The sequence below is a fragment of the Carassius auratus genome, chromosome 24, assembly GCF_003368295.1.
Source record: "Carassius auratus strain Wakin chromosome 24, ASM336829v1, whole genome shotgun sequence".
In the NCBI taxonomy this organism is placed as follows: Eukaryota; Metazoa; Chordata; class Actinopteri; order Cypriniformes; family Cyprinidae; genus Carassius; species Carassius auratus.
In genome coordinates, this window is record NC_039266.1 from 18,696,128 (window position 1) to 18,714,836 (window position 18,709).

The 18,709-nt window shown below is 38.4% G+C and overlaps 1 protein-coding gene across 2 annotated transcripts; it reads right to left on the reverse strand.

The window, feature by feature from the left end:
• Nucleotides 1–559: 559 nt before the first annotated feature.
• Nucleotides 560–15,479, reverse strand: LOC113042517 (rho GTPase-activating protein 29-like). Of its 2 annotated transcripts, none has more exons than XM_026201431.1 (21): nucleotides 15,173–15,479; nucleotides 14,223–14,319; nucleotides 13,087–13,159; nucleotides 12,671–12,731; nucleotides 11,870–12,016; nucleotides 11,103–11,167; nucleotides 10,858–10,968; nucleotides 10,662–10,742; nucleotides 10,051–10,221; nucleotides 8,858–8,995; nucleotides 8,428–8,618; nucleotides 7,072–7,244; nucleotides 5,567–5,695; nucleotides 4,803–4,901; nucleotides 4,438–4,601; nucleotides 4,122–4,310; nucleotides 3,884–4,021; nucleotides 3,239–3,471; nucleotides 2,757–3,072; nucleotides 1,996–2,107; nucleotides 560–1,911 (listed from the first exon to the last, which is right to left on the reverse strand). In XM_026201431.1, exons 1-21 carry the CDS (start codon nucleotides 15,189–15,191, stop codon nucleotides 965–967), a joined length of 3,654 nt encoding a protein of 1,217 aa, XP_026057216.1. In that variant the 5' UTR covers nucleotides 15,192–15,479; the 3' UTR covers nucleotides 560–964. The 2 variants fall into 2 exon arrangements, with proteins under 2 accessions (XP_026057216.1, XP_026057215.1); XM_026201430.1 differs by having other exon boundaries at nucleotides 1,996–2,110; nucleotides 15,173–15,478.
• Between the last annotated feature and the right edge of the window lie 3,230 nt (nucleotides 15,480–18,709).

Below are 18,709 nucleotides of genomic sequence, written 5' to 3' on the forward strand. Positions count from 1 at the left end.
GTGGAGAGAGAACTGTACATGCACTCTCCCCACCCACAATTCCGTCCGGCCCGAGACTAGAACCCACAACCCTTCGATTGGGAGTCCAACCCTCTAACCATTAGGCCACGACTTCCCCGTTTTGATCATATTGACATTTCAGTTGTTGTTGATATGAACCATTCCAAATAATAATAAAAAAAAGAAAAAAGGAAAGAAAATCCTTTGGGCAAACTGTTACAATATTATATGAACACTTAATACAGTAGGCTATGTGGGCCAAAATGCATTTCTGAAAACTCTCTATTAACAGACTAAAAACAATAATATAAACATTTCTGTATACTGTATATTAAAAAAAAAGAAATAAGGAAGACAAAAATAAAAAAATACCTGTTTGTTGTTCTTGAATAAGAAAATGAACACTGCATGTAGTACAACAATTCAGTAGCAAAAAAAAAAAAAAAACCCTTGTCCAAAGTCTAATAAGTGCATTTTATGATTATTATAAAGTGACGATACTCAACTGTAACAGCTTGGTCAGTTTGGTTTTGGAGTAAAACATAAAAATACAAAAATACACAGAATATATATTTATATATATTTTTTTAAACAAAAAATAACCCATATACAGTGTAATTGAAATTGCACAGTGACAGTGACATTCTGGAGTTATAATGCAAAAACGTGTTGTTTTGACCTTGCATCGGTGCACAAGTAATGTGATAAAGAAAAAACATTAAGTGCATACTACGTAAATTCTTGTCCAAGGGGTTTGTTTGATTATTACAAACAGCAGATGCAGAATATATTATATATCCCATCCTTGGATCTCTTCACAGTTATGGAAAAAATATTTCCACATATACAAAACGGGGTTATCGCTAAAATTCACGGGTCAGAGACACAGGCTCCCTGGACCCAATACACATCCCCTCGTCCTGGGATGACGTCCGTGGTTTGTTCTCCACTCACCAAATCGTACTCAAACAAAATGAGCCTCCCTGTGTTCGAGATCCTGCATACGGCGCGATCGGAGTCTCTGGTATACAGGTTTGGTCTCGTTTTGTCCGAGCTCCTCCTGACTGGAGCTGGGAGACTGGGGGAGCGGATGGGAGTCCGTATTGTGGGCATCTGGCTCCGGCGATGGTTCTGGATCCAAATCTGGCTCAGGCTCATCAACTGAGACTTCCACCCCAAACCCTTCCTCCTCGTCATCGTCTTCGTCCTCCTCCTCTTCCTCAGTGCTGTTTGCGGTCGCTCTAATAGTCTTTCGCTCAACCTCTGTTAAAGATTTGGTCCGGCTACCTGGAGGTTTGTAGAACGTTCCGGGAGGAGGCTGCAGAGTTCTGGGAGGCCTGAAGGCTGTGGGAACAGGGCAGTGTTCGCTAATGTTCCCTTCCCGACGCAAATTCCGCCCAGGCCTCATAGCAATGGTGTAAGGTCTGTTAGAAAGAACAGTGATGGGGGTGTTGGTGTGTTCTGAGAAAGACGAAGATGTGAGAGAAGGAGTATGAACGTTGGTGTCGTTGGTCCGGTAATCAGCAGCGGTCACAACGGTCTTCGGAGAGATGTCATGATGCTTATATTGCTTGTCCCATGTCCGCCGTAGCATCTGCGTATCGATGTATGACTTCCTGTAATGATTTCCCGCTCTTGACTTGGGCTTCTCCTCTTCGGACACCTCCTCGATGATGGGATCTCGACCGTGGTTGTCATCCTGCTCTACGGCGTTCTTCACGTTACATTCGTCCACCTTGGCGAGGTTGAGGAGCCGCTCTGCTGGCATGCTGCTTGGTCGAGAGGTCAGCTTGGGTCTCGGAGGTCGTAGTTGAACTCGGGTGACGTGGTTACGCCGGCTGAGGCCAGGCGAGTTTCGTATTTCAGGAACGCTTGACGATTGGAGCTTGTTGATGTCCACTGTATCGCACACTGCATGTAAAGAAGAAAAAAGCTATAGTTTGGTTGTTTGATAATCACCGTATGGGTTTTTTAGCCAAGAAAAATAACACTGACCTGCAGCGAAGTCTTGGTCAGACCTTATCTTCCCCTCTTTCACCTCATCCATCAGCTGTGTAGAAGGTATTACAGAGGAGTGTCTTTTATACATCTTAGCTTTTGGCTGTTGCTGCTTTGAGACAATGAAACAAAGGCAAAAATTAAGTACCGTATTTTCCGGACTATAAGTCACACCTTTTTTCATAGTTTGGTTGGTCCTGCGACTTAAAGTCAGGTGCGACTTATTTATCAAAATTAATTTGACATGAACCAAGAGAAAACATTACCGTCTACAGCCGCAAGAGGGCGCTCTATGCTGCTCACTGCTCCTGTAGTCTACACTAAGCAGCATAGAGCGCCCTCTCGCCCTGGTGCGACTTATAGTCCGAAAAATACGTTATTTTATTAAATTTGAGGAATTTTCATTTGGTAGACTTCAAAGATTTCATTTGATATTCTTTCTGCTGGAAAAACCAGCTGGTGGACTTGGCTTTCATTAGGCATTGTGGATAAGACTGGACCACAAAGAACCCAACTGTTACTGGTCAAAGGTGATCCTAACCAGTCCTAACTAGCTTGATCAAGATGGTCCAACCAGGTAACAAACCAACATCTTGACCAGGTAATGACAAGGTTGTGGACCAGTTTGAAACCTATCAAAGCTGGTTTAATGACTTTCCAGTAGGCAAGCAAGTCATAAAGTCTATTTGTTAATTATTTATATTCAAAAAACAATATTTTCACATATAATCATCATAAACATCAACAAACAGCCTCACCTCTTTAATGTCCACCAGGGACTTTGAATGTCGGCTAAGCTGCTGTTCCTTCTCCTGTGGCGTGAAGCGTGATTTGACGGGGAGTGGAGAGCTCTCCGCTACAGGTGAGGAAGGTGGAAGAGGACTCAGAGGAGTGTCGAAGATCATCTCATAATGGCGGATCAAAAGCTCCACGATCAGGGCCTGGTAGGGGTAGTCCACCAGAGAGGACAGGGAGACCTCTGCATCTGCCTGTCGGGGCTTGATCAGTGTGGGACCAAAGATGATGCCTAGATTACTGGCAGTCATCTTGTTCTCATCTGCCCTTTCTGTTACCCTATAAAATAAAATAAACGGATTATGAACTGTGTTTTCTGAGACTGTTAGCATTTATATTCTTATTAAAACACAGTATTTAACAGCGTTTGGTTAGAATAAATGCACAAATAACATGACAGATTTCCATATTTGTGTTTGTTTGTGTCTGTGTAGGAGTCGGACACCTGTGCAAGTGCTGAATAAGGAACTGCAGGGTTTTGTAGTGCGCTGAAGGAAGCTGACGCAGCAGATCTTTAATCTTGAAGAGGACCCGGTTGAGCTCTACGCTGATCTGCGGGCTGTCGGAGGTGGGACTTCCTCTTGATGCCTCTACCTCATCAACAATGATACTCTGACTCTCTTTAGCCAATCCGATGAAGTCATTATAGTATCGGAAAAGAATCAGGGGCTCTGGGAGCTGAGGGGTATAAAATTAGCCGTTTTATTATAAAAAAAAAAATGCAATCATGTTTATTCAAAATAGCAGGGCGAATAATCCAAAATTTGGCTGTCAAATCAATTAATCGCAATTAATCGCATCCTAAATTAAAGACTGAGTTTAATATATGTGTGTAAATACATGTTAAATTGAAAAAATATAACATTTATGTGTGTGTATTAATAGATATAAATATATACAGTATGCACACATATATTATGTAAACACAAACCTTTATGATGGATGCGATTAATCGCGATTAATCGGTTTGACAGCCCTAAAATAAATAAAACAAAAGGGCTAATAATCAACTTTTTAACCTAAATAATTAAATAATTGCAATGATTAGAAGCATTAACAAAATATTCTTAAAGACAAGTTTGACAGACACCTGTCGTAGGTAGAGTTTGAGGACGTTGCTGATATCGTGAGGGTAGAGATCCGAAAGCTCCACCAGGTCTTTGCCGTTCTCGAAGGCCTGACAAAGCTTCTCCACCCGAGATTTGGCACCGTTAACACGGTAAATTCCCTTTTTTTAAAAAAAACAAGACATCTCCTTTCAGTCTTGCTCAGCATTTGCAATTCATATCCTCCAGGAAACACATAAGACATCAAGAGGAAGTACACACCTTGATGTTCAGAGCCCTGTTTTCGATCTCCGAGGTGCATTTTTTGATGATGAAGGGGATTCCATCAGAGCTGTTCTTGGCTGCCTGAGCAAAGTCGATAGCAAACAGATGCAGTTTTCCCTGTAGCTTTTTATGCCCACACTGAATGGCAAGAGTCTCCAAACACTTCTTATGACAGGCAAGAGAACACTGAAAACGACATGGATGAAGATTAGATTACACAAGTAAATCCCCGTGAATGATATTTCACCTTTAAGGCATGAAATGGCATTTGCAGCAAAAACATGAAAAAGCAGGTGTGTGTGTAAGAACTCACTTCCTCGCATTCAGCACCGTGAAATACCACAAGACTGTCACATTCCCTGCACTTCGATGGTGCACGGAGCTTCCTCAGCTTGTGTGTCTGCGCCGCTTTAGACATCTGCGTGTTGCGGAAGGGTCCAGGAGAGCTGGCTGCCTCTGTTATCATTTCACTCAGACCTGAAGAACAACGTTTAGAGTTTTATTTTTGCTCTGTTCATTAGGATATTTCAAAAGGACTTTGAAAAATCTTTCCAGCAACTATTCTAGCGGACTGTCAGCATGCCTGGACAACATTCTGTGCATTCTGTACAATAAGTATGCAATGTCAAGCAGCCAGAGAACATGTTTGAAGTGTTATTTTAATGTACAAAACTTCACCATTATCTGAAGGAGAAGGTGGTTCCCTCTCATCCAGATCATCTGCTGAGGACATGGTGCCTGTGGATGGGGTTCTGGGAAGCCTTCTCTTAAAATCACCTGGAAAATGGCAGAATTTTGCATTCGTTTCAATACTTTTTTATTATTACAAATGGATTATTGTAAAAAGCAGGCCTTTACAAAAGTGTATACAGATGATAGATTACCATTCAATAGTTTGGGGTTGGTAAGATTTTTCTATATTTTTTAAACAAGTAACCAATTCTGAATAAAACATTTTTATTTTTTTGTGCAAATAGTCAAACCTTTTATTACCATTTAAAATGATTTCTATATTAACATATTTCAAAAATGTTAAATATTTCTACATTTATTATTATTTAGGTTGAAAACATATATTTTTGTGGGACCCGTGATGCAATTTTTAAGGATTCTTGATGAATAGAAAGCTCAAAATTGTTTGTAACATAAATAACATTATAAATGTCTTTACTGACACTTGTAAACAATTTAATGCTTCATTGCTCTATATTTTCTTTGAAAAATTCTTACTGACTTGGTAATGCATTTGAGAGTAAACATGAACAGAATGTTACTGTGTGCACTCAATGACTTTCTGGGTAATTATGCACCAGAAAGCGTGACTGGTTGGTTTACCATAACTATGTTACGCACGCTTGTGACACAAGAACTGTCAATCATGTGTGTTTTTTTTACCTCAAGCAAAAAGAGACTCATAAGAGTAAGAGTGAGTGTTGCTGTACCTGGGCTTGCCGTAGGGGAGTCCATAGAGCGAGATTCACTGCTTCCTCCAGCGCTCTCAGAGTCACTGCACATGCCTCCACCCTGACTGCTGGTCCTCCAGACCCGGAATGGACCCTGGATCCTCAGAGCTATTGAACATTACAAAACATTCAGGAGGTCAAAATCTGCTTGAATGTATACTGTATGTTTATCTGAACAAATCATGTTTATCATGAACAAATGACTCCTATGATGCAGATCATTTCTAGTGAATCTTAACCATATAGTGTACCAGTTTACAGTGAGGCCTGAAACAAATGACTCTTATGAACAGGTTCTTTTTACAGAAGTCAAAGCTGTAATAGGCAGATTCCCAAAACAAACGACTCTTATGAACTGGTTCCTTTTCGTAAATCATAAACATATACAGTAGTTTAACAAAGCAGCTCTTTGACTCTTATGAGCTGGTTCATTTGTATTGAATCATAAATATATAGTTTAACTGATTCCTGAAACAAATTAGCCTTTTTTCAGTGAATCATAACCAAATAGTATACCAGTGTACAGTCATGCCTGAAATAAATGACTCTTACGAACAGGTCCTTTTTTACAGAAGGCCTCAAAGCAGCATTACTGTAAGAGACAGATTGCCAAAACAAATTATTTTTATGAACTGGTCCCTTTTAGTGAATTGTAAACATATAGTGTACAAGTGTACAGAGGTTCCTGAAACAAATGACTCGTATGGACAGGTTCCTTTTACAGAAGACCTCAAAGCAGCTATATAGTAATACTATAGGTAGATTCCCAAAAACAAAATACTCTTCTGAACCGGTTCCTTTTAGTAAATATAACCATATAATGTACCAGTTTAGCACAATTTCTGAAACAAATGACTCTTAGGAACTGGATCCTTTAATTAAAATGTTTTAGTTACAGTTACTATGTCTCATTTAGTTTGAAAGGGTGCACTGTAAACTGTACGCAAAATGAACATTATAACTGAAATAAACCCAAATGAATTTATAAAACCAAATTTAAGCCAGAACTGAGTTGAAACTAGACCAAGTAAGTCAAAAATAAATCGGATCATTACTGAATCAGTATTGATACCCAGCCCTAACAACAAATAGGACGATAAGTTGATCCAGGGAATAGAAAATGAGGGTCAAGAACATCTTCACAGATGATCAGCTGAGTGCTGCATGTGTATCTGCTGCCCACTTCCTCTGCCCTTTCTTCTTCCACATTCTCGTAAACCTTAATGAGAAGTCTTAAAACACTAATGTGTCCAATTGATCTCTGCTAAGAGCAGGTCTGACAGGCGTGTCTCAGAGCAGCGCATTAGTGAAAAGAACTAACTTTTTCATGAAAGAGATAAACGAGGGCGCATCCTGAGAGACCGATTCACTTTTAGCATTCCAGGGAAGTCAGCCAGACCCCGCAGTGATGCAGCCTCACCGGATCTCACTGCGCTGTTAAGGACAAGAGTGCTGTTAAAGAGCTTGTCTGATGCGGGCGCTACCTTGAATATCTGTACTGCTGTTCGAGCGTCCGTCTGTCATCTTTCCGGTGCGTGCTTGGACGTGACTCTCCACCTCGTCAGCGCTCAGGAAGTCTCCAGGTGTGAGGGACACCTGGGACAAGTGAACTTGGGATGAGGGACCGCTATTCATCACTCGCTTTGAGAGGGACAACCTGCATGAATATGAAGTATTTCAGAAAACCAGTTAGAACCAGTTTAGACAAGTTTTGACAGCTTATATACCCCGAACCGGATATGAGAAAGAACATCGCAATATTGACTGTGGCCATTAAAATGCTATATCAATGTTGGAATGCTTAAAAAAAGACAGATTAGAGAACAGATTCACTATTAACTAACAGTTTTACTGTTTACTGGCAATAATAAACAGCCAATATGCTAGTAATATTATGTTTATAAACAGCTAGTTAACAGTGAATATGGGTTCCCTACATTCTTTCAAAAAATATATATATCGATCACTGTTATTTTAGTATTATTTATATACTTTTATAGAATTTATTAATATTTATTTTTCATTTTTCATTTTAAGTCTAGGTTTTTGTCAATCTTTACATGCTTTTTTCTATTTAACTGCAATTTTTATATTTCTTTTATTATTCTTTAAGTTTAGCATTTTCATCTTATGTTTATATTTTATTTAATTTCAGATTTAATTGAAATAAAAATGACACTTAACAGTTTGTGTGTGTGTGTGTGTGTGTGTGTGTGTGTGTGTATGTGTGTATGTGTGTGTTTAAGAGAAAGACTGATGAAATTCAGTTCTCACCACCTTACAGTCTTTTTTCAAAAATAAAAAATAAAAACTTCTTAACAGGTTGAAACAAAAAACTAAATCACTCAGCAAACCTTGTGGGTATTTTGACTGGGCTGCTTTTGAGTTTCGTTTCAGTTGTAAGAGGTGTGTTTTTAAAGAGGTTGTTCTGAAATATGGTCCCCAACACAACACAGGATATCTAAAACTCGGATTCATGTGCCAGAATGAGTGTGTGCGGACTTGAGATCATCTGATGAATAGAAACAACTAGAAACATTCCTCCCTTCACTCCTGTCCCATTCCCTGTATCCCTCTCTTTCCCTGACCACAGCCATTTCCTCAGGAAGACCTGAGGGTGACCATACAATTGTGAGACTTTCTCACCAACACAATTCATTTTCTCTCGCTCTTTCTCCAACACTCAGTGACTTAAAAGTCAAAGTTCAGAAAAAAAAAACAAAAAAAAAAACATGTAGGCTATTGCCAAGTTTTGAGAGCCGAACAGATTTTCCTGGATACTCATCTTGGTGGGAATGTCCTGAGCTAGGAAAAAGTTACAGATAGTGATATAAACCTACCCAGTGTTCTGGGTCCCAGAGATGTCAAAGGAGAACGATTCAACCCTGGGACTGTCAGAGGGAAGACTCTTCACAAATTCAGTGTAACAGAGACCTGGTTCGTACAGTTTAGCACTCTCGCATAGCGACTGGAAATTGACAGGCAGGGAAACCACCTGCGCCTGCTGCATCTGAAACCAGTTCACCGTCACCTGCGAACAAGAAATCAGACCTATGACACAAACACCTCATCCTAACTGCACAAAATATGAGCAGCTTAAAAGATATGGGATTTATTGCTTGAACACTGCATACATTGTGTAATATAATCTGTAGCCTGAGGTCAAAAGTGAGGTCAACCAATTACACTCCACCCTGAGGAGTTCAGGTGTGCCTGTTTTCTCTGAATGACCAGTAATAAGTTAGATTCTATCTATACATTATTACTCACTGCTTTCAGGGTCAGGTCGCACTGAAACACAAGCTCTCGTATCTGAGTGAGAATCTCACTCTTGGTGTTGGCCAAGTCCACTCTTTTGACCCCGACATCTGTGATGCACTGCTTATAATGTTCTTGGGCTTCCTCTGCCTAGAAACAGACGAACACATTTATAATTAGACCAGGATACTTCCAGTTCCTCTCATTTCTGGAGCTTTTTTTTTGGTTTCATTTTTTTTCATATATAAAACAACATAATATTTATTGCAGACTTGGGGAAAGTGTATTAGAAACTAGTATGTTTACTAAGAGATTCATTTATAGTTAAATTATAGTTGTGACTAAAGTAGCATAGTTTAGGAAAAGTAGCTATACTTACTACAAAAAGATAAAAAAAAATGGCAGTACTTAATACTATATGTAAATTATATTACCAACCATTTTTAGAATTTTTTTTTTAATAGAGCTGTATCTAATAACAAGAAAAAAAAATCTTAATGTTACCAAAAGGTGAAAACATAAATGAGATTCAGCATTTTTATACATTTGAAGACTATTAAATTAAAAAGCTATATAAATATACAAACAAAAAGTGCTGATAACTAAATAAATTGTGATTTATTTCATTTAACTAAAACATTTAAATTGCATTACTAAAGTACTGAAAATGAAAAAAAAAACTAAAGCTATATAGAAATAAACTAATAAAAATGACAAAAGCATAACAAAATTACTATAATTAAAATACAATAAATGTACAACTCCCTAATTCACATAAATTAATTAAACTTATCATTAAAGCAGAGCTACAACAAAAAAAAAAAAAGTTTCAAACTTCTTTCATGCAATCACTAAATATTTCGGAAGCAACTGTAAAAATGGTTTATTTCAGTTAAATGATTCACTCAATAAAATGAACTGGACTTCCCAGTAATACAACGTGGCACATTACACCACTATTCGATGAAAAAATGGCTTGTAAGTGGAAGAGTTAAGCTATTTTCAGAACAGCCAAGACACTTCTACACTTCTGAAGCAGAAATTCAATTGCATCATACTTTTATCAAGTTACTCCTTAACACAGATTTAGATATGCATGACAGTAAAATGTGCAATACAGTATCCATCCATTTTGCAATCATCGAGTCTTGAATAAAGTAACGATTGTGTTGAGGAATGTGCTGTGCGTCTCATCGGTGTCTGACCTTCTGCAGAGCCTCCTCCTCCAGTTTGCGTCTCTTCTCCAGCTGTTTTCCTCCCGCCGTTCCGATCTGTTCCTCCTCAACTCGACTGGTGGAGCAGCGGGCTTTCTCGTACTCTTCCTGCCTCTGTGCCTGCAGAAGCCGGGCCTTCTTCAGCGCACTGTCTGCTTCATTCTGGAAATACCCAACATAAACACATCCGCATGAGCAGCCAATCATAACAAGCAGTTCTTTAACAGGGAACTCTTAAAAGAATGTCTGTTTAATGTTAGAAAACCATCAAGCTAAATCCATAAAATGAAATATTTGTTACCTGGATTATAACAAAATATGAAAAAATTACATGTATTTTATTTCAGATAGTTCGCGTCACACTTAAAAATCTGCAAATCTGTAAATCATACAAATACACACTAGAGAAGTCATGCTTTGGTGCTAAACGGCTGCTTATAAATACCTCACACAAAGACACGTCTGTAAACCAACAGAATAAGTCCCTATTAGATTAGCAGAGGACTCTGAACAACAAACAGCTCAGCCAGTTCGGAGACCTTTTGGTGAACGACATATTTAGCAAATACTGCTTTTGACAGACTGCATTCAAAACCACCCACCATTTTCTTCTGCTCTCTCTGCCATTGTTCCTTTACCTCCTTCCTCAACTTATCCAGCTCATTCTTTCGAGTTTGCAGAGGCTAGAAAGCAAACACGGAAAGCAGACACACTTTTAAAGAAGTACTACATTTCCTCTTGATCAGTTACACAAAGAACGCTTAAGTTTAGAATCAAAACGTGGAATAGTGGTCATACCTGCATGAATTTGTTGGCCTGTAGAGCGGCTGTGGTTTGCATGATCAACTGGCTGTATTCGATATCGTTCTTGAAGGCAGAAAAGTAAATATCCCGGAATGGCATGTGCTCCTGAAATAAACCACATGGCATTGAATACACAGATAAAAAGCTATGAAAGCACAACAAATTTTACAGCCTGAGAATGGAAATGTGTGGGTTGCATTGTACTTTTATGAAGTGCATGTCATAGCAGAAATGTTCACCTGTTGAGACGCCAGCGCCTTTGCGGATTCAGCCATCTTAGTGTAGCTCTTTGCACACTCAATGTCTTGGAATTAAAGTGAAGAATATGATTAATATGGAGCTGTCAGGGCAATTATACAGTCATCCAACCAACAAAGTATTTAATATTTTAAGTTTCTAATTATGAATGGATATAACATTTTGTGTAAAATATATCTCAGTAATTTGTGTATGTTATATATGTCTGCATTTTATACAGTGGTTACTTTTCATTGGCTGAAAGAACTTCATATTGCTATTTGGGGTCTGGGGCAAATAATATTTAGTTTTTTTTACAGGAATTAAAAACTTTTATTCAGCCTGGATGCATAACATTGATTATAATAGACAGTAAAGACTTAAACATTGTTACAAAGATATTTCATTTCAAATAAATGCTGCTTTTGAAAGATTAAAATAATTTTTTAAAAATCACAGTTTTCATAAAATTAGTAAGCAGCAGAACTATTTTTAACATTGATAATAATAAGAAATTTCTTGAGCACCAGATCAGCATATTTTTATGAATTCTGAAGGATCACATGACACTGATGACTGTACTGCAGAGCCTGATTGCAGAGCTTATACCCAACTCAAATATTCAATTATACATTTTTATACCACATTTTCAACAGTCACTGAAAAGCCCATAACTTGACCACTAAAACTGAAAAATAAAATAAAAAATAAAAACACGAATCGAATTTGAAGGCAACTAAATGCAATTCCCTCAACAAGCTCTAGTCACCCATATTAAGTCGTTTGTCCACCCAGGCCAGGAGTTCCTTGGTGTATTTTGACCAGGCTTTGGCATAGAGCAGCGCCGACTCCACCCCGCTGTCACTGCGGAGCAAAGCTCCGTCCATCTCCTCCACCCGGGCGGGTGGAGAGGGACCTGCAAAGAGGACAGACACACAGCCAAACACATCAGTAAGGGTGAGCGGCAGGGGCTGGCGAATGGATCCCAGCAAGCCCACCCCAGACATGAGTGTTTTTACACCAAGGGAGGGGTGCTTGCGTATGTGTGAGTGTGTGTATGAGTGACAGAAGGAAAGTGTTTACTGACCTTGGGGCTGTATTAGAGTGGATTGGCATTAAGCAGCCCTGCCAGGATTTAAAGTGACAGTGAATGTGTGAGCCGAGAGCTTATTCACACATGCTGAGAACGACCAATGATCTGATCTAAGAACGGCTGTTTGATATGTGTATCTATGTGGGTGTGATCTGTATAAAAAGTGCCGATAAAATCACTTTTTTCATTTTTTTTGTTTTCCTGTAATGTGACATTTTCCCAATATAAAGAGGATACTGAATTAAAAAAAAAATAATAATAATAATTTTATCCATCAGAAATCAATTGGACAATGAAAAGTGGGCTGGACAGGAGGTGTTCAAGAAAACTTGGTAACGTCAGTTTAAAAATGATTTTGTTTTGTGGCAGAGAAATAATAAATAAAATAAAATAAAATAGTTTTAAAGGAAGGCAAGTAAAGGAAGGTTTAGTGTAACTTGTGTATAAATACTCAAAGTAAAATGGATTGACTCTCACCTGGAGGGTCATCTTTTTCCGGTCCACATCCACTGGACTCCACTGTCAGATTTTCAAAAGACTAAAATAAAAGACACAGAAGACAATTGAAAGACGGTCGAACGGAAAAACAATCCAAGACAGTAAAGGAAACACGTTTTATCTTCCACATCTGCTTTATCTGAGAGCACTCAGTCAAATCACAATGGCAAAATGTCACTGGCTTTTTCCATGAGACATATCACACGGGTGGTCCAAACAGGAAGAGCGCTCTTCTCCAAAACAGACCTTTCTTTACTGAGCTTCGCACTCTTTGACCCCCATCTCTACAGCACAGAAACAGGCCACAGCCTTCAGATTCTGACATGGATTTCAACCACCTGTTTATCAAACTAATTTAAAGTGTATGAGGAGGAGGAAATGGCGGGAAATCTCACCCTGCTCCTGCGGGCCTGAGGAAGCCCCGAGGCTGAGCCGCTCTCTACATCTCCCATAAGGAAGTCAGACACTCTGAGGAAGACAAGACAAAAACGTACTCAGCATTAAAACAACACATACGCAGCAAAACAGCTCAGTTCCAAAATCTATTGGGATACTCTGCTAACTTCTGCTCACATAGGTTACAGTACATAGCTGCCTTCTAATGAAGCATCCTAACAGTCAAGGAACCTTGTAAGTGAGTGATTTGTAACATTCTTCAAAAGCAGCAGCTTAATACAATTAGCATTTGTTTTGATATTAGCATGTAGCTAAGCTAACACTGCAATAGTCTTACTCTTCAATACAGACCTACTAAAATATTCAGAAAAAAAAACAGCAGATATGTGTTTTATAATAGTCAAGCTACTTTTAACTTGAGTGCCGTGTTTTAGAATGCTTTGATATGCACAAGACACTGCAAAAGAAGAGTATTGTGAACAGAACTAACCATCATGAAACCTCACAAATATTTTGGAATTTGGATTTGGAATACTTTACATACACAGCGATTTAGCAATAAAATTGGTACATAACTTAATTCTAACAGGGTTTGCTTGTTAGCATGTTGCTAAGCTAACAGTACAGTACTTCTATTGCCATAAAAATACATAGTAAACAAATACTCTGCACAACAATAAATTTTTTTTGACCCTGAATTATTTGCGGGAATCTTTTCAGTGCTGAATGAAATAATAAGCAACATTAATAATCACTTTGCAAACAATGCAATGCTCTCTTGGATTTAAAAAAAAGTTATCTTGGAGGTTGTGTCATTAAGTTTCCATTTGAAACAGCTTTTGTCTATGATGCATTAAATGCTGAAGTTCAGGGTTTGGAACAATGCTTATGACTCACACACCTTCATGCACACTCCTGATGTTAAAAACAACAAGCAACACCTAAAACACATTGAGTCGGTGTTATCTTATAAAACAGACATGAGCTATACACACATTCAGCTTGCTGACTCAGGGAGGTCACTATCCTGTGTGCAGATGTTTCAGATGTTTTTTTTTAATGACTAATCCGATTATGTTTCATGACAAAGAAATTAATTTACAATGACATAATGAAACGACTGTACCACACTTACACATTGCCAAATGTGAAGGCCAATGTATCTATGGAGGTGTAGATCTCGGAGAATAGTGTCTGCTTATTGTCTTCATTCACTTCCTTGAAGTTCACACCTGTAAAAATTTGAGAACATAAGAAAAAAAAGGTTTAATATGAAAATATTAAAATACATTTTCTTGCTTATTACAGGATTGCTACAACAAATTCATATACATTGATTATATAATGTATTGATTGTATTATGTATAACCTCTATATGCATGTAGTTACTATTTATTACAGATGCTGCAATTATAATAATATAAACAAAATTAATCATATTCATTAATAAACCCTTAAACATTCAACAATTATTAGCTAAATTATACTCTGTTTCCATCAACTTTTCAGGCACTTTCTACACAAAAATATAAAAATCAAATTCTACTTAAAGACTGGTAGTAAGAGTGAAGTTCAGTCTGCAATCTAAAGAAAACATGGCTTCCTGAGTCTAAACACTGGACTGGTAAAGATGGGGCGGAACTAAACAGTAGTGTAAATAAGCTACAATCAGCTCCAATAATAAACATTGTGAAAATAAACAAGTATCAGACCTCGCCAAAACCACTGACGCCATTCCTATTTCAACACCCTGCCCCCTCGACTCCAAATCCACCCCAACTCCCTCCAAAAGTAGGAGAACAAAGATTTATGAAGAGAAAGAAGGCCAGGAGATGTCCAGGTACCTTGTTCAAGCAGATTTCAACCGGATATTTACCTCGTTTTCCTTATTATCTGGTCACCACTGGTTTAAACTCTACTAACTTACCACTCGCCGAATCATAACAGTCTTAGTTTGACATTCTGGTCCCATACAACTGAAAAGCTTCAGGAACTTTCGAAAACCATTAATAGAATCGCAGTGTGGCTAAAAAGCAAATGAAGAACCTCTCTTTAAAGACACAGTTCCTCGAAGCGAACACTTACCGACCACCACACTTCCCATCCAGTTAGCACACACCAGGAAAAGACAGATGAAAAGTCAAGATCTAATAGTTTCCGGGAAACTTTTTAGGGTCTTTCCTCAAAATTCTCCAACAAACTTTGCTTGAAGACAATCCTGGACCAAATGGAAAAACCGAGGCAGTCAAGTCGACCTTCTTGATTTTTGAGATCTTCCAAAAACGGTTTTAGTTTCCCAAGCGTACATGTCGTGATGCGGATCAGAAGCTCCTTCTACCACCGTTTACGAAGTTCTGTCTGGTCCTCACGTCCTCTTGTCCCTCCACATACCCCTCCCCAACAGGACATCCTGAAGCTCGCAAGAACACAATGGCAGCCCTCGCCATCCACACACAATCCAAACGTGGAAGTTACATCATCAAGCAAAAATGGCATTGTTTTTTTACGTTTTTTCCCCCTTCTCTCTGGGAAATCAGGCACCAGTGAGGCTTGCTAATCAATTTTGCCTCTAAATCTAGAGGGAGGAACTGATAAAACATGGATGAGACCAAACATTTGAGCCCCTGGAGACCCAGTTTGGATGTTTCCCACAGAAGATACCAGACCTATCTGTTCAGATAAGGATGACACTGACACGTCCTCACATTAGAGGTGGTTAAAATGCACCTAACTGGGTGTGAAGAAGAATTCGATGGATTCATCTCTGTAGGGTCTGGGAAGTAGGAGAGCAGCACTTAGTCAAAAGCTCCCAATGGAGGGGGTTTAAAGCTTCCCTGAGGGATGTAGGTGATGAAAGGTAAAGAAGCACAGGGCTGATGGGAACAAACACACCCCCTTTCCAATACGTGCTTGAGAAAGCCTGAAAGTTCTTGCGTAACAGCGATGCGGGGCGAAAAGAGGAAGGCGGCAAACCTCCTCGTGGCTGTTGTTCAAGAAAACAAGCTTTATTTTTATTCCTCAGAACAGGACGGTATGCTGAGTGCTAAGATCGTCAAGGACACGATGCACAAGGATTGTCAACATCAGCACATATCTTCGCATCAGGATATTCGGCTGGGGAGTTTGTATTGCGATATTCACATAACATTCTGGACCGCAGTCCTCCCTGGAGTCTCTGTGAAGGTTTGCCTAAACTCCTGCTGGTCCCTATCTAATCCTGAGGCCCAGCCAGGAGGATCAGTGTCACATTTCTGCAGCGGACGCATGTGCCGGGCTGAACATGAGAGACTCAGGCCTGTTCAAACTCCACAAGTGAAGTTCTTATCATGCTTGGAGCTCCCCGATCCGGATATTCAACTTTCTCTTATTCTAATCTCCGAGCCACAGAGCTAGAACACTGATTATTCAAGCGTCACATTACAAAGGTTTCAGTGTATGAGTGTGTGTGCGTGTGTGTGTGTGTGTGTGTCTGTGTCTGAGAGAGAGAGACGGGAAAGAGAAAGCAATATTATAAGCATTTTGCCCCTCTAGTGGTAGAAGCTGGATTTGTGCATTGATTTAGAAAAGTATTTTTCTCAGTATTTTATGTGAATAAATAAAGAAACATAAAATATGAATGTGTACAAAAAATATAATATAATATAATATAATATAATATAATATAATATAATATAATATAATATAATATAATAATATAATATAATATAATATAATATAATATAATATAATATAATATAGACCGGATTTTCAAAAACAAACTTCCACAACATTTTTATATCAGTAAATTTTATCCGTGAAATACTGAGACTGAGGGTTATAATTTATAATATAATATAATATAATATAATATAATATAATATAATATAATATAATATAATATAATATAACATTTTAACTCTTATAATTTATTATACCACATACAAAATGTGTGTATGCTAGACCTAACAAAACTTAAGTGAAATTCAACTACACAGAGAAAACTCTCTAGCTGCACAGAAAGAGGAACCCAAAAGGTACGCATAGCAACATAACTTTTTTAGAAATAGGAAACCAAAAGGTTTGGAGATGTTTATACAGAAACATCACATGACCCGCTATGAGCCCCAACTGTCAAAACAAAGCTAGGCATTTAGCTTCAGTTCCCAATAACAGCGCAAGTAAAGTGACCACATAATAAACCAAGACCCGTCATTTACCAAGTCCTGCTTCTGTTTGTGTTAACAAGTGGGAACCTGCAGCCAATTCCAACACTGAAAATATTGACATCTCTGACGCTACACATACCACAAATTATGGTTAGATGAATATTTGTCTATGAAATTAATACTGACACATATGCATGTGCTCAAAAAGTACTCGAACACTTAAGCAACACTTAAAGTGTCTTTGATTTGGATAATAAAATATCCAACTAAGTAGCTTCTAAGACAGCACAATCAAAACACTTACACAAAAAAAGTTAAAATAATCTGCAGATACTTCTGATTTTCTTGTCCACAAGCCAAGTGAATCATCGCCATGCATGGAGGTGCTAATCTTTTACCATGGAACCAAGTGAAACGGGATTCCTCTATCATTACTAATAACATTTTTGATTTAATCTGGAGTACAAAATGAGGGTGGGAGGTTTGTGAGTGGGAGTCTGAGGAACAAGATTTCAAACGAATAAGTGTCTATCCCTCATTCTTCTATGCTGTGTCATATTAAAGTCAAAGGTGGCGAGTGAGACAATACTTTACCTTTGACCTTTGCGATGAGGGTCCCGGCTGCGCTGAGGATCTCCACTGAATTCAGGGAGTGATGTTTGGAAATCACCGCTTTTAATAAACGCAACAGCTCTCCTAGACGCTCATGAACCACTTGGTGCAGACATTCCTGGTGCTCTGAAACACAAAGATGGATGGACCAGAGTCAGGAAAAAACAAAACAAAAATCACACTAAACTTTTACTTTTTTTTTATTCACACAATTTGTGGCATTGGTCATGTCTGCAAGCGTAGGACGATTACCTACTATAGTTTCATATTTGAAAGCCATTTGGAGAGTATCCATTGAACGTAAACAACGTACGCTGTTCTGTGTCAGCAGCCCCATGTGGATACATTGTTTATGTTGTTTATGCTTCGATCTGAACGAAAACAACGTATCCTTCAAAATGCCACCAGGGTGACGCGGAGGAGACAAATTGCTGAATAAAGTCGTATTTTTTATTTGCTTTGCACACAAAAAGTATTCTCATAGCTTTGTAAAATTACGGTTGACACATGGAATATTTGAAATGAAGTCTTTGCTACATTTCTGGACCTTGACCGTGGTAGTATCCTTTCTGTCTATGGGAGGTCAGAGAGCTCTCGGAATTCATAAAAAATATCTTAATTTGTGTTCCGAAGATGAATGGAGGTCTTAAAGGTTTAAAAACAAAACAAGGGTGAGTAAATTAATAACAGGATTTTCATTATAAGGGTGAACTAGCCCTTTAAAGTTGTTCGGTAACACTTTAGATAAGAGAACACTATTCGCCATCAACTAGTTGCTTATTGGCATGCATATTACAAGCATATTGGCTGTTTATTAGAACTTATAAAGCACATATTAATGCCTTATTCTGCACAACCATATTAA

Bases quoted from the DNA above. Each gene is read 5' to 3' on its own strand.
- LOC113042517 (XM_026201430.1), bottom strand. The intron at 13,160-14,222 runs GTAAGTGTGGTA...TGTCTTCCTCAG, and splicing joins GCCTTCACATTTGGCAATGT to AGTGTCTGACTTCCTTATGG. The intron at 10,222-10,661 runs GTGGGTGGTTTT...GGGTATTTCCAG, and splicing joins AGAGAGAGCAGAAGAAAATG to AATGAAGCAGACAGTGCGCT.